The sequence below is a fragment of the Mesoplodon mirus genome (genome assembly GCF_964341445.2).
Source record: "Mesoplodon mirus genome assembly, chromosome: X".
Lineage (NCBI taxonomy): Eukaryota > Metazoa > Chordata > Mammalia > Artiodactyla > Ziphiidae > Mesoplodon > Mesoplodon mirus.
This window is the reverse complement of record NC_138981.1, coordinates 40,743,648-40,758,339: the sequence shown is the minus strand read 5'-3', so window position 1 is coordinate 40,758,339 and position 14,692 is coordinate 40,743,648. Positions and strand designations below refer to the sequence as shown.

At 41.0% G+C, this 14,692-nt stretch overlaps 1 protein-coding gene across 1 annotated transcript in view; it reads right to left on the bottom strand.

The window, feature by feature from the left end:
- The window catches only part of MAOA (monoamine oxidase A), a 72,358-nt gene extending 57,928 nt beyond the window's left edge, over positions 1–14,430 (bottom strand). The window contains exon 1 of the mRNA XM_082609848.1: positions 14,312–14,430. Within this exon, the coding sequence (XP_082465974.1) occupies positions 14,312–14,384 (73 nt within the window). The 5' untranslated portion in view covers positions 14,385–14,430. The remainder of the gene's footprint in view (positions 1–14,311) is intronic.
- Between the last annotated feature and the right edge of the window lie 262 nt (positions 14,431–14,692).

The window sequence follows — 14,692 nt, the reverse complement described above, 5'->3', positions numbered from 1 at the left end:
CCACCCAAGATTTAGGTGTGCAACGAATATTTGGAATCTGCTCACAAAGAAAGGCATCCCGTGACCGTTTAAATAAATGCAAACTAATGTCTGCAAACCTTGGTGCAATGTGTTTTCTGGGACACAGCCAAAGGCTTCTTCTGCTGACCATGATAAAAAAAAAGGATGAAGGTGTGATGAAAAACATGTTTATGCATAAATCTTTGTTGTTATGTCTGACTATTTCTGTAGGATTAAGTCTTAGAACGGAGATTACTAGGTCAAAAGATTTGAATAATTTTTAGGCTCAAAGCACCACTCTATATTTAAAAGCAGAGAAATTCAAGATGCAAAAAGTTGAATTTCTTCCCAGTTCCCCTTAGTCAATCTAACCATAAACCAATTAGATAGATAAAAACACCCTTGGGTTTGCCAGAATTACTCGAGTAGCTCCTCTTCTAAAGAGAAGCAGAGGTGGCTCTGAATTCCAGCCGCGGTGGGACCTGCAGCTGTCCAGCCCCCAGAGGCAGCCTGGCAGTTGGTTTAGCACTTTACATCCTACAGATCAATTTCAGGTGCCTTTCCTGTTGCCTCTCACAACCATTCTTCAGAATAGATTTCATTACCCCATGTTCCAGATAAGGATACCAAGTGCCTGATATGCCCACAACAAAGTCTCCTGAAAAGTGAAAATTTTTACTTCTTACACCCTCACTTATAAGGCTGCAGCCTTAATAAAATTGAATCTACTGTGTAATTCTCAACAAGTTTGGTGAGTGGGGTTCAGTGCCAATAGTAAATAAACACTACTCCAGAGGCTAAAGGAGGAGAGGGAAGCAGGGCTAGCTGAGCCAGGACAAATGAGCACACCAGTGACACAGGTCGTTTTGCATTTTGGCATTTAAGGATATAAACAAAATTAAAAAGGTGGATGGACCTAGAGTCTGTCATACAGAGTGAAGTAAGTCAGAAAGAGAAAAACAAATACTGTACGCTAACATATATATATATATGGATTCTAAAAAAAAAATGGTTCTGAAGAACCTAGGGGCAGGACAGGAGTAAAAACACAGACGTTTTAGAGAATGGACCTGAGGACACGGGGAAGGGGAAGGGGAAGCTGGGACGAAGTGAGAGAGTGGCATGGACATATATACACTACCAAACGTAAAATAGATAGTTAGTGGGAAGCAGCCACATAGCACAGGGAGATCAGCTCGGTGCTTTGTGACCACCTAGAGGGGTGGGATAGGGAGGGTGGGAGACGCAAGAGGGAAGAGATATGGGGATATATGTATACATATAGCTGATTCACTTTGTTATACAGCAGAAACTAACACACCATGTAAAGCAATTATACTCCAATAAAGATGTTAAAAAAAATTCCCAAAATAACAAACAAACAAACAAAAAAGCTGAAAAAAAAATGGTTGTCTCTGCATTACAGGAAAATGATTGGCCCTATCTTGGCAAGGAAAGTTTAAGCTCTTAGTTTGAGAAATAAGGAACATGTTTAAAACATTTAAAAGGGATTCCAGAAAAATGGTTTCCAAAAGGTCTTGGAATTTGAAGGGGGAAGATTTAAGTCATTTAGAAAAATATTTTTTTTAAGATGCTGAATAAATTGGGGGGGGTAATGTTTCTGTTTGCATGTTTATTGTGAAGAAGACTCTGATAAGGAACTTCCATGATAATTTAAAGCTAGAAAATACAGAATATGGAAATACAATCAAGATGCCATTAGAAAAAGTTATTTTTGAATAATAACTAATAACTAATTTTGAATAAATAACTCAGTAAGTCATAAATAAAGCACAGGCAAACACTTGCAGTCCAGAAAGGCTTTTTCTAATATATTGACTGTGGCTGTCTGTTGATTCGAATGGAAAAAAAAAAAAACTAAGATAATGTCTGCTTACATCTTGAAGCAGGCATCTTGAATTATATTCCTTAATTCTTTTTTGTTATTATTCTGTGTATCACTATGCATTCTACCCTCCCCTCACTACAAACTTCAGTAATCACTTATAGAAAAAAAATCATATGTCAACTCCACAGATTAGTTTAAGGGCTTTTGACATAAATTTCAAAATAAATAAATAAAAGCCTGTCTTTTTTTTTTGGTAAATGGGATAAAATTGTTAGAAAAGAAAAAGTTTTTAAGTCTGAAGATAAGTCACCAAATACAATGTAGCTACTAAAAAACAGATTTTATAATCAATTATTTTTTTACTTTCAAATCAAATATTTGTTATGAAAAGAGAAAATCTCATATTAAACCTATTTCATCTTGTTCCAAAGAAATATAGATTAGCCAAAGTTTAGAGCACTGTGCATTATAGCTCTTCCTGTCATTCATTTTCTATCATTTAATGGCCACACAGAATCTAGGACAATAGAAGAAGCCTGCTTCCCACCCACCTCTCTTGGCACCCTTCCCCACCTCCAAGACAGGGAAAGGGTTTAGTACAGGGGCATGCTGGTAAATGGTTAACAACCATCCCTGGCCTCAGGGGATGGAGGGGACTCCTGATTTGCAGCATTTGGATTTCCATGGTGTATATACACTCTCCACATGGCTGATTCAAAATCACCAGTGTGATTACTACCAATGTGATATCATTGACCGTGAAACTGGGAAGAGAAGTGTTCAATCAGGATCAGTCCTTTCATGACAGTAGAAGCTGGCTCCAACACACACTGTCAGACCTATAGACTCCTGGCCTCAGGTCAGAGAGGGGAAGGATAAACAAGTTTGGGAGAGAGTCTATTAGATCAGCAAGTGTATGAGATTCATTGGTGTCCTAGACTCTCAAGTGCCCTAGTGTCTAGCCTGTGAATCTCCCATGGGTGTGTTTGAAGGAAGAGGTCTAAGTGGGCACTGGCAAAATATCCCTGCCCCTGCACCAAGAGCTCTTCCTCTCCCAAATCATGGCAAACTGAGCCCATTAGGAGGAAAAGAGCCCCGAACTCCCAAATGTCCTGTGGTTTTCTGTGACAGTAGAGAGCCTGGAGAAGCTAAATGCACAGAGTTTGTTAAACCCCTATTATGTATATAAGGATCTGATCACTTTCAAAATGCAAAATCCTGAAATAGGGAAAATAGCAGATTATGGCACAAGAGAAACTTTCATCACTTTGCAATTAAGTATTTTAAATAGGAATAATGAGTTTAAAACAATATGGGCTTCCTTGGTGGTGCAGTGGTTAAGAATCCGCTTGCCAGTGCAGGGGACACGGGTTCGAGCCCTGGTCCGGGAAGATCCCACGTGCCACGGAACAACTAGTCCCGTGCGCCACAACTACTGAGCCCGCGCTCTAGATACCGCGAGCCACAACTACTCAAAACCGTGCCTAGAGCCTGTGCTCCACAACAAGAGAAGCCACCACAATGAGAAGCCCGCACACCGCAACGAAGAGTAGCCCCCGCTCTCTGCAACTAGAGAAAGCCCGCACCCAGTAACGAAGACCCAATGCAGCCAAAAATAAATAAATAAAATACATAAATTTATTAAAAAAAACCCAACAATATAATTCCTCTTCTGATTTCTCTCTCTTCAACCATTTGGGTTTTAGAGAAACCAACATAAAATAGGTCAATGGATTTATTAGAGAGGCTTAAAAAAAACAAAACCAAGTCTGCTAAAAGCACACCTCATATGAGAGTTCAGGCAATTGTTAATCCTGGTTTATTAGATCAGGAGAGCCTGGGTGAGATGATGTATCCAGCCAGCAGTGCTGTTGCCATGGCAACCTCAAACCAAGCTCCAGCTTCTTAAAGCCACTGCCCATGGAAACTGTGTTTCCACAGATTCTGCAGTGCTTCCAATGTCCTGAGATGGTTACATCCCCACAGAAATGGGATAGGAAATGATTTAAGCCACACAGCACACCTGGAGAAGGAATTAATATCAGCAACAAAGGCTTTGAGGAAATGGTCCTTTGCTTCCTGGGCTATAAATCTGTACCCCTGCCTTCTCTACCTCACCAAGGGCTCTTTCCTTTACCTTACTTCTTCAAGTACATTCACATTATGAAAAAAGAGAAATTTGTCCATTTGACTCGTGCTACCCTTCAACTATTGATTTTCCTTCTACAACAAATGATTAGAACAAACCTTGAAATGTAGCATATTCCCCATGAAAAATGTCCAGTGACCCCACTTTCAATACAGACAAGTGATATAATCATCTGTCACAAGCTGCTGTATTTTTCTTCTTAGCACACATCACCACCTGGCACTCTATATACATCAGCTGCTTCCAACCACTGCAATCTTAGCCACTCTTGTCCAAACCATTGTGGCCTTTTGCCCTTGTCCAAGGCAACATGACCTCTTGCCCAGAGATCTGCCTCTTAACTAGTGTGTTATATGTGTTAGACACCTTTGCATCCCTAGAATAGAGCCTACCGTGTTGCAGGTGCTCAAACACTCATTGCAATGAACAGAGGAACCACATACCAAGAAAAGAAAACCATGCTCACCTGGATGAGGGCAACGGGGAAGTTTCTAATGCTACTTAGATTATATTTATCTCAAGCAACTAAGAAAGACTGACAAGGACAGGGTGTCTGGTCATTTAAACCTTTATGCCCAAGTAAATTCGCAGATTCTTCATACTACTAGTACATTTTCTGGTCTCTGAACCAGTATTATGCTTTTTTAGCAAAAGACAATGGAGAATATCAATGTGCATACAAACTTGTCCCCAATACCTACATACATACAATACAGCCATTCTTATTATCTATCACCTATCTATCTATCTACCTATATCTATATCCATCTGTATTTTGTGCTTCCTTTCAGAGAAATAATTACCTGCTTTTGAAAATGCCAAATCTTCTGATCCCTTTGATAAGCTAAAAAGACAGAACTGTCTCAAATGATAAATAGATAAAAGCTAACAATTAACTTCAATTTGCCCTGAATTCACAGACTCGTTGTCTAGACAGTCCTAATTTATTTGATTATTGTTCAGCATTCATCTTCACTTTAGATAAATGGATCTCACACGACTTAGGGAATGCAATTACTCCTTAATTTATTATTTGCCCCATTCTTTCACTGAAACTGAAAATACACCAAGGGCACTCCACACTGCTGTCCTCAGATGCTGCACACTAGGATGCACTGTGGTTAGGAAGCAATTTCCAAAATGTTTTATGGAATACTAGTCCTCAAGATGCTCTGGGGAAAAGTATCAATGTTCATGGAAGTTGGGACATATGCTGTTTCTCCTTCTGGGAAGTGTATGGTGCACACTGGCATATTAAAGGCTCTGGTAAGTCCTGCAGGGAAGAGATTCGTTTAATTTAGCATTTCTCCACCTTTTGCCTTAAAAAAAATTACATCTCAAAAAATGCACTTTGGGAAAGCTGGTTTCAGCTCTTAAAATACTGTCAAATATTTACAGTAATAAACTCACCTGGGCAGGTCCCAAGTGAACAACGCCTAGAGCACAAGCTAAGTGTTGAAGCAAAGTTTTAGTGTAGCTATGGCTTATGTTCTGCTGGCTCTCCTAGTTCTTCCTGTTTATTTCTTAAAGTGGTATTTTTCTTCAACTTTGACGTTCACCGCCACCTATGAATGTGTATAGTGTACATCACATATTAAATATTTTAAGTTAATTTTCTATTATTCAGTGAAGTGATCTCTGACCAACAGAATTCTTACCTAACTGCACATTTGGACTCTTGGACTGAATACTCCGAGGAAAATAAAATGTACAGTCAAACAACAGTTCATACTAAAGTTTTAGAAGCAATGTTCCCAAAGAAGGAAAAAAGCAAAACCCATAAATTTTGCTCAAATCACATAGTGAGTGCTCGATCAATATTTATTGAATGAATAAATAAATGAATGAATGAAGAATACATGCAGACATGCAAGAAAAAGGTCTTTCACGTAAGCCACAGCTCACAGCTAACTCATTTAATCTGAAAAAAAAAAGTCACCTGAAAGGTCATCCTTGTTACATTTCAGAATTTATCCAAAATCCACAGCACTTCTGTCAAGCATTATTTTCTCCATGAAACCCTTTCCTGTCTGTCATTTCCTTCTCCTTTTTTGTGCCACCACTGAAGCCCTGAACCAACCTCAAACACCAAGGGCACTTCAGGTTCATGGTTGTAACCCCTGCTACATAGAGGGGTCCCATGCCTCACACGGTCACTGGAGAGACAAATGGACTAACATAAATTAAGAGAACTTAACTCCTCCATTTGGGTCTGAATTTTGTCAGATGCCTTCAATGACCAATGTTCTTTATAAAGTAATTACAAATGCATATTAAATTGAAATGCGTATTTAATATCGATGGCTTCAATTCAGTACGTAAAACCTGTAAACACCAATCTTAGAAAACTATTTAAAACTCACATTGACCACCATAGCCTTCCATTTTCTTCACCAATATCGTCTCCCCAAATTCTTTCTTTTCAAAACATGGCAGGTTCACTGTTATATTTATCATGGTCTTAAGGTAGTAAATGCAGGTGCCTTATTTTTCAGCCTAGATTTCTTGACTGTTTTTATTATTGTCTATTTACATATTCATTACTGGTAACTGTCTAATGACCTAATAAATCCTTTGAATTCTTATTTTTCTTATTTTTCACCATTCTGTGAGTCTCAGGATCAGCCCCAAATCTTTATATTATAGGGACAGTGACAATGAAGAGGTTTCCATAATATCAGATGTTGGCCTGGTGCAGGGAAAAAAAGGCTATGCATAAAAATATGCTTTTAGGGCTTCCCTGGTGGCACAGTGGTTGAGAGTCTGCCTGCCGATGCAGGGGACACGGGTTCGTGCCCCGGTCCGGGAGGATCCCACATGCCGCAGAGCGGCTGGGCCCGTGAGCCATGGCCGCTGGGCCTCAGCGTCCGGAGCCTGTGCTCTGCAACGGGAGAGGCCACAACAGTGAGAGGGCCATGTACCACCAAAAAAAAAAAAAAAAAAAAGCTTTTATTTTTGGTGAAAAGGTCCAATAGCTTTCATCAGATATTCAAAGGGACATTTGCTCCAAAAGGTTAAGAACCACTGATCTAAACTATTCAAATAATTGCTATACATTGTCCTAAAACCACCAGGAATGGACTTTTCAAAAAGGAAATAAATTCTTCATATAAAAGTCATCCATCCTAATAGGGTGCCTAATATTTTAAAATTTAAATGTTCACGAAGCAGGGGAATTTCCTGGTGGTCCAGTGGTTAGGACTCCGTGCTTCCACTGCAGGGTCACAGGTTCAATCCCTAGTCGGGGAACTAAGGTTCCACAAGCCAGGCGGCCAAAAAAAAAAATGTTCATGAAGCAGTCACATGCAATGTAATATAGTCTAAAACATGAATTACTGTGAAACAACAAGTCACTAGTTTTTAGAGCGTCAAGCCTCAAAGTAAAACAATAATAAAAGTTTACTGCAGTTCTATGAATGAGCCTATAAAGCAAGCCTAAGTGAGGTGGGGTATATTCCAAGGTCAAGTTATGCCACTAAGAATTTTGTGGCATTTGGTAATTCATTTGACCCTCCTGAGCCTCCGTTTTGGTCCCTTTGAGCTATTACAGGCTGCAATTCTGTGACCCTTGAACATGGTGAATATGTAATTAACTCAACTCTCAAAGCTTATCACCTGGTTTTTATGTTCTTATTGACAGTCTTACCTAATAAATCAACTGAATATTGCTGTAAAGTAGGATTTCTTTCCTTTGGCCTGGCAACAACTAGAAAAGGGCTTTTAAACTAAGGCTCAGAGGAGCCATGGGAAAGGTGTGAACGAGCACCTGTAAGGCAGACCCAGATCCTGATTTAAGTTAGTGTAGGATGTCAGTATGATGGATGATGAAAACCATTTCCAGAATGCAACATGGAAGGAAGAAGTGTTGGGGAGAGGGTCCAAAAGAGAAAGCTGAAGACATAGACCTTTAAGAAGCCAACTATACTGAAGAAGATACTGGAAGATATATCATACATAACGTAATCCAACCTCTCATTTTACAGCTGACAGAACTGTGGTTCAAAGATTTGAAGCTGCCTTAATTCATAAGACTAGATGAGAACATAATAAAGAACAGATCACCCGAAGGAGAACACAAATTGCTGATAAAGCTGTAAAACATTTTTCAAACAAAAGGAGAAAGCAGTCCTAACAATCAACTTGTCTCAAACACTTACAACATTTAAAAATGTAACTGACCTCTTTTGGTTCATTTTGTGCAGTTCTGATCACTCAAATTTAAAATGAAAAGTAACTGTCATTATGAAATCTATCTCATACATGCAAATGTAGTCTTCAAACCAGTGCTCATTGCATGTCTACACTCTTGCAAACCCCTGTATGTGACATGAAACTACAATATTACCTCAGTCTTTTTGGGTATACCTGCATCCAAATACTGGCAAGATTTATCATATGTAAAATATGTGTATGTCACACCTGTACAAAGATCGTATGACCCAATATTTGCCAATAACAGACTTCCACATTTCCTTTTCTTAATTATTGGTCTCTATGATCCAATTATACTATAGTTATACTATACTTATACAATTATACTATACTTAGATCTATTGGGTTTTGTTTTGTTTTCCTTTTTTGGCTGCACCACGTGGCCTGCGGGATCTTAGTTCCCTGACCAGGGATAGAACCCATGCCCCCTGCAGTGGAAGCACGGAGTCTTAACCACTGGACTGCCAGAGAAGTCCCTAGATCTATTGTTAAATATATTTTTCACATTAGCTGAGTATTATGTATAGATTCATATCAATTAGTATAGGCCAAATGCTAAAACTGCCCATTAAATGTCAGATAAACCCCAAAGCTCATTCAACTATGAAGATATCAAAGAATCAGAACCCAAATAAATGTAATTCTTATATTCTTTCTTCAACATTAAAAGTTAATAAAGTAAAAGAATCCTCACGGGCTTCGCTGGTGGCACAGTGGTTGAGAGTCCGCCTGCCGATGCAGGGTACACGGGTTCGTGCCCCGGTCCGGGAAGATCCCACATGCTGCGGAGCGGCTGGGCCCGTGAGCCATGGCCGCTGAGCCTGCGCGTCCGGAGCCTGTGCTCCACAATGGGAGAGGCCACAACACTGAGAGGTCCGCGTACCGCAAAAAAAAAAAAAAAAAAAAAAAAAAAAAAGAGTCCTTGCTTATTTTTTTGAGAAAACAAAATTAGGGCCAAGAAGTGTTCTGAAAGGCAGAAAATTCATGCTTAGCTGGCAGTGAACCTCAGAGTACCTAAATAACCAAGGCACTGAAACTAAGTGGCATATTTTTTAATGTAAGCTTTCCTTAATCACTACAAAACTGTACAGTATGTGTTGCCAAGTTCTGAGTTAAAATGCCTAAATCACTCCTAGCAGAAATGATTCTTCAGGGTGATGTATTTCAGCAAAAAGGGAAACTGTGGTACGTTGTGGACTCGCTGGCAGGATTCAGAACATTAGTCAATCTTCTTACGAAATAGCTTTTCTGTCTCCGATGATGAGAAAGATTCCATCCCAGCTGCTCTTACACAGCACAGTGTTCCGGGCGGCTATGCTCTCAGTTCTTTTAGTGGAGCTCAGCTCGTGGATACAAATATAGGGAGGTTCTATTGCTTAGTCACTATTTGGAAAAAGCTCTCTCTCCAAGACACTTGGAATTTAATTTCAAAAAAACATGGAAAAATTCTGATCACCCAGGACTATCTGGTGTTATGATGAAAGCGTTTTTGCTGTGCCCTGGCTAACTGTGGGGCAGATGTGGCACACTGGGGTAATCTCAGCAACTACCAGGATCACATCGCTAGAGGCACAGTAGGCAACTGTCTTCCTCCAGTAGAACTCGTCATGGGTTTAAGTTAAACACTACTCATGTATGACTTAGGGCTTCCTGACTCTGTATCTGTGCTCCTCCATACTCTCTTGTTTGGTGTGTCTTTTTTCCACCCTCTTATCTCTACCTGTTAAAATCATACTTATCTCTCAAGGCCCTGGCATTTTCTTCAGATTCATAATATTAATATTTCTCTCATTCTATGCATGTCAATTATTTTCTCACTTGATCACTTCTTGCAAGAGGATGGGGCACCTTGTGGGCAAGGACACTTCTTACTCCTCATTATATACTTCTTGCCCCGTGATCTAGCTACTGCCTGGCATATGGTAGAGGCTCCCAAAATGCTTGAATGAGTCCAGGCCCCAGGGCCACCCCTACCCATAATGAGCTGCTTTGAGGGGTACAGAATTCCCTTTCCCTAGATGTGTTCAAAGCTACAGCCAGATAATTACTAAGGAGATGCCGTCGAGAGGATTAAAATCTTACATGATTGGACTAGACTGTCTTTTAAAAACTCCTTTGGCCCAAAGACTCTGAAGTATGCACTGTCCCCTGGAGGTGGGCGTTTTCCCCCCCTCTTTTCCTTTTATTCTCTCTTCCTAAAGAGAGCTAATTCAGAAATTCTCAGTTAGGAGCAGATTTTAAAATCTTATACCACTGGGTTTCTGTCACTTGTTGTATCCGTGTCAGCTTATGAGTAAGAAGTAGCATGTAAAGTCAGTGACTCAACTGCTATATTTAAAATAACATCAAGAAAGAGGACATAAAATAAGTTCAAATGGTCAGATATAGATTACAAGCTCCACAAGAGGAGAGAAAAATCAAGAGAACCACAATGATCAAGGAAAAGAGCGTTAATTGGGTATTGAAGAATGGATAGGATGTAAATGTTCAGAGAGAAGCACTTCCGTGTTAGGAAAAAAACAAAAACAGGGAAGGAATGGAGGGACAAAATAAACATGGTGTAGTACTGGAGACAAGAGAGCAGTGTGACTAAAGCTATGTTAGGGATGGTGGGAAATGCTACTGGTCCAACAAGGTGGGACTAGATATGTGGAGGGGTGGGTGGAGCTTGAAAGGCTGGCAATATACTATTGAACATCCTGAGCAGAACAAGGTGATGAAAGAAGTGTTTAAAACAATCAAGTCTGGGATGGACATGAAGGGAGAGCCCAAAGTGTGGCCACTGGGAAGATGGTCATAACCTGGTGAGTTGAAGGGGTTAAGGGTCTGTCCGGGGGATGGGGGAGACACAAGAGAGGAAACAGCCCAAAGGAGGAGTTAGAAGGATCTGTTGACTGGGTATATAAGATAAAACAGAAGGATGTGTCAAAAATGATGGAAAGGAAGGTGGTACCAAGAACAGAGTCAAGGAAGTGAGGAAGAGAAGCTAGGTTGGAGGGCAAGGAGGCTTTTGAACATGTTGAATATGAAGTAAGAATAAGACAGTCAAGTGTGAAATACCCAAGAGCAGATAAGCTATGGGACAGGAGTTGGGAGAAAGTAAAGGACTCAAACTAGAGACTTAACAGCTTCCTATAGATAAAGGGAAAGGTGAGGCCTTAGAATGAAAAAGAGAGGGAGTGCATAAGAGCCCCAAAGTGATGAATAGCTGAACCTCGAGGTCATTTCAAAAGTAGAAGGTCGGTCGCAAGAATATGGGCACAATGAAAGGAACGGAAAAGGAGCAAACAGTGTGGGATAAAAATTCAGGATCCAGTAGTGTCACAGAAGGCATGAAAGAAGTTTCAAAAAGGACTTGGTGATAGATGATGGATGATGGATAAGGACCAGAGCATGTTGAAGGTACCATTATACTACTTACAAATGAGTGCGGGGTGGGGGCTTCCCTTCTCAATTATTAATAGAGTACATAAAATTACTTAATTGGTGAGTGGGAGGAAAAAGGGATTTTGTGGCTGTAAGACATGCTGTTCCATGATTTTTAATGACAAAAGGGAGATATATTAAGATGCTGCTATTCTTTGTGCAGAGATAGTTATAAAAAATGAAAGATAATTCTGTTCATATGGACTGCTTTTGAGGAATTGAGGATGTGTACGCTTCTGGGAGCTATTTTGTTATATAATAGGAATAACACTGCAGATGCAAAGTATTGGCCATATATTATAAGTATGTGGGTAACATGTTAAAATGTGCCAGTTCTGACAGAAGAAATATCCAAAAGCATTTAAAACTGATATGGGGACTATTAAGTAATTCATGGGATACTGCTAAGCACACACAAAGATGAGGTGTTTCTGAGCTCGAGAACCCTTGGGAAGTAATGCCTCTCACCTGCTCGTGAAACACCCAGTCTGTGTGCAGGGTTTATCCTAAGCCAGACTTGCATCTACTTTCATTTTAGTTGTGAACCATCTGGCAAGACACCACAGCCAGGAAGCAATGTTTCTGGTCAGTTTGGGTGTTAAAATCAAATCTGACTGATAAGAGATGATATTAAAGGAATCCCAGTGCCTGTTCCACTGTCACTGATGAAGTGGAAGTTGGGTTCTGGAATAGGACTGTGAACTACTGTGCAAGAAATGCTCTCTTCTTCCCCCAAGTGGAAATGAACAAATTAATAATTAATAGTGACCGTGGAAAGATCCAGGTTTTGAGGAGCCTGAAGCTTATATAATTTGGGTGCCCTCTTCAAGAAAAAAAAAGAATGCAAAAAGACAAATACAAGATTCAGTATGAAACTGGTTATTTATTTAGAATGAGAACCAGAAGCGACCTGCAGTTGTAAGGCCATAGAGCATAAGCATCATCAGCTACATGGTAAATCCAATTCTGCTCACGATCAACTACTTGGAGTAAAGTGTGGAAAGGGAGAGACAGCCAGTCATCAGGCAGAGAAAAAGTAACAGACAAAACGCTCCTTAAGGAATACTGGAACACAGAACAAGAAAAAGATAAGAATAAAGTCCCAGAAAGAACCCTGAATTGTGAAATATGAATGGTATAGAGATGGGAATAGAGACAGAACTCCTAATCAATTTACACAACACATTATCATCATAGTTATTTTCCAGTGATGAACAATCCCATTGCTTCTAGGAGGCTCACATACAAGAACTAGGCTTTTAGAAACACCAGTCCACTTCATTGCAGGCAGTCAACAAGTGTTTGTTGAATGAATAAATAAGCTAATAAATAAGCTAATAAATGAATGAAGGGAAACAAGAGAAGTACTTCTTTTTCGTACTCTCCACAAGGATCTGCTTTCCTGATGCTCCGACATACATGCATGTTTTTGTTGGCACTGGCTGGAGTTGTCAAAGCAACAGCTCATGCCAATCTCTTCTCTGGTGATTAGGACTGTTATCCGAAACAGGCCAAGTCAAAAGCTATCTTCACCCAAAAGAGTCTCCTCAGAAGGATTATACATAAAAATGGCTACTTTGGGGCACTCTACTTACTCCCTCCCACCTTATTTTTCCTTCTTTCAGGTATATTTCAGAAATGATTAACATTCTCCCAGGTTGTGGACAGACTAGTGTGGGACTCTAGTTAGAACTGAAACACAATTCCTAAATTTCAGACATTTTACCAATTATGACAACATGTGAAAAATTTAATATATCAATCATGATGAGGGTTCCAGGAAGATATGGGAAAGCCTTATGCATCACTCAGCTGGTCAGCTACAAACCCAAGCCAGGACCAGAGGAACCCAGGCTTGCCAGCTGGCTCATCACAGGGTAAGATTCAGGCAGTGGGGAAAGACACAAACAGGACATTCCCTTATCTGCCCTCAGCCCCTGCTTCACAGAGAGATTCCCTTTGGATAATAAATGCCCTACACTTTCTGCAAGTTCTAAAAAAAAATGGCTGGAGTAGGTTAAAACTAAGAGCCCACCTCTCTCCCCCCGCCCCCACTTTTTTTTTTTTTTAAAAAAAACCTTTTCCTAAAAGATTCTTCCTCCTTCCTCTCCAGTTACCAAATTTTCTAAGGAAAAGCGCTTTGAGAAGAGGAGGACTGGAATAACACTCAATACTACCAAAATCCGTATACTGATGTTCTGTTTAGGGCAAAGGGCATGAAATCAGGAAGGCAAAGCAGCTACCTCAGGAATTAGGAGTGAGGGTCTTAAATGGGAGAAAATCATCGCCACTTCCCCGGTTAGGTGATTTGACATCTGCAGAGTTACCTCCGTTTCTAGGTTTTGTAAAATAGGGACGAATAAAGTACCCACCTTACAGGACAGCTGAGGATTGAGAAAATCCACGTAAACTGCTAAATATAACTGCACGGCAAGAGCTAATTAAATGTTAGTATTTCATAGTAGTAGTAAAATTATTGTGCCTGCCTCCCCCAGTTCACACCACCAGCAAACCCGGCTCAACCCCACCCCCTCCTCGCAGGATCCGGGGCCGGCCACCGTTGCACTCTCGCATGCACAAGAGAGACCCCCACCAAACGCCACCTTGCGGCTGCAAGTCCCTCACCCCAGGCCGGCCAGGGTCCCTCAGGCTATAGCGCTACGGTCCACACTGACCTGAGATGCCGCCTCCTATCACGACTACGTCGAACATGCGTCCCGCTCTATTCGCCTTCTCCTGACTCTCCATGCTCTGGTCGAGGCTCTCCGGGGTCGTGGGTAGAGGAGTGGGGCCGGCCAAGGGCGGAGCGGACTTTTCTACCGACTCTCGGGGGGAGCCCGAGGGCGGAGCCGATTCCTCCACCGATACCCGGGCGGAGCCCGGCGCTGAGGGCGGAGCGGACCCTGGTACTGGTACTCCCGGGGAACCCGGGGGCGGAGCCGATTCTTCCAGCGATGTTCGGGGGTAACCTAGCTCTGAGAGCTGGGTGGACTCTTGTGTCGACACTCGGGAGGAGTCCGAAAGCGGGATAGATCCTCGTACCGACCTCTCGGGGG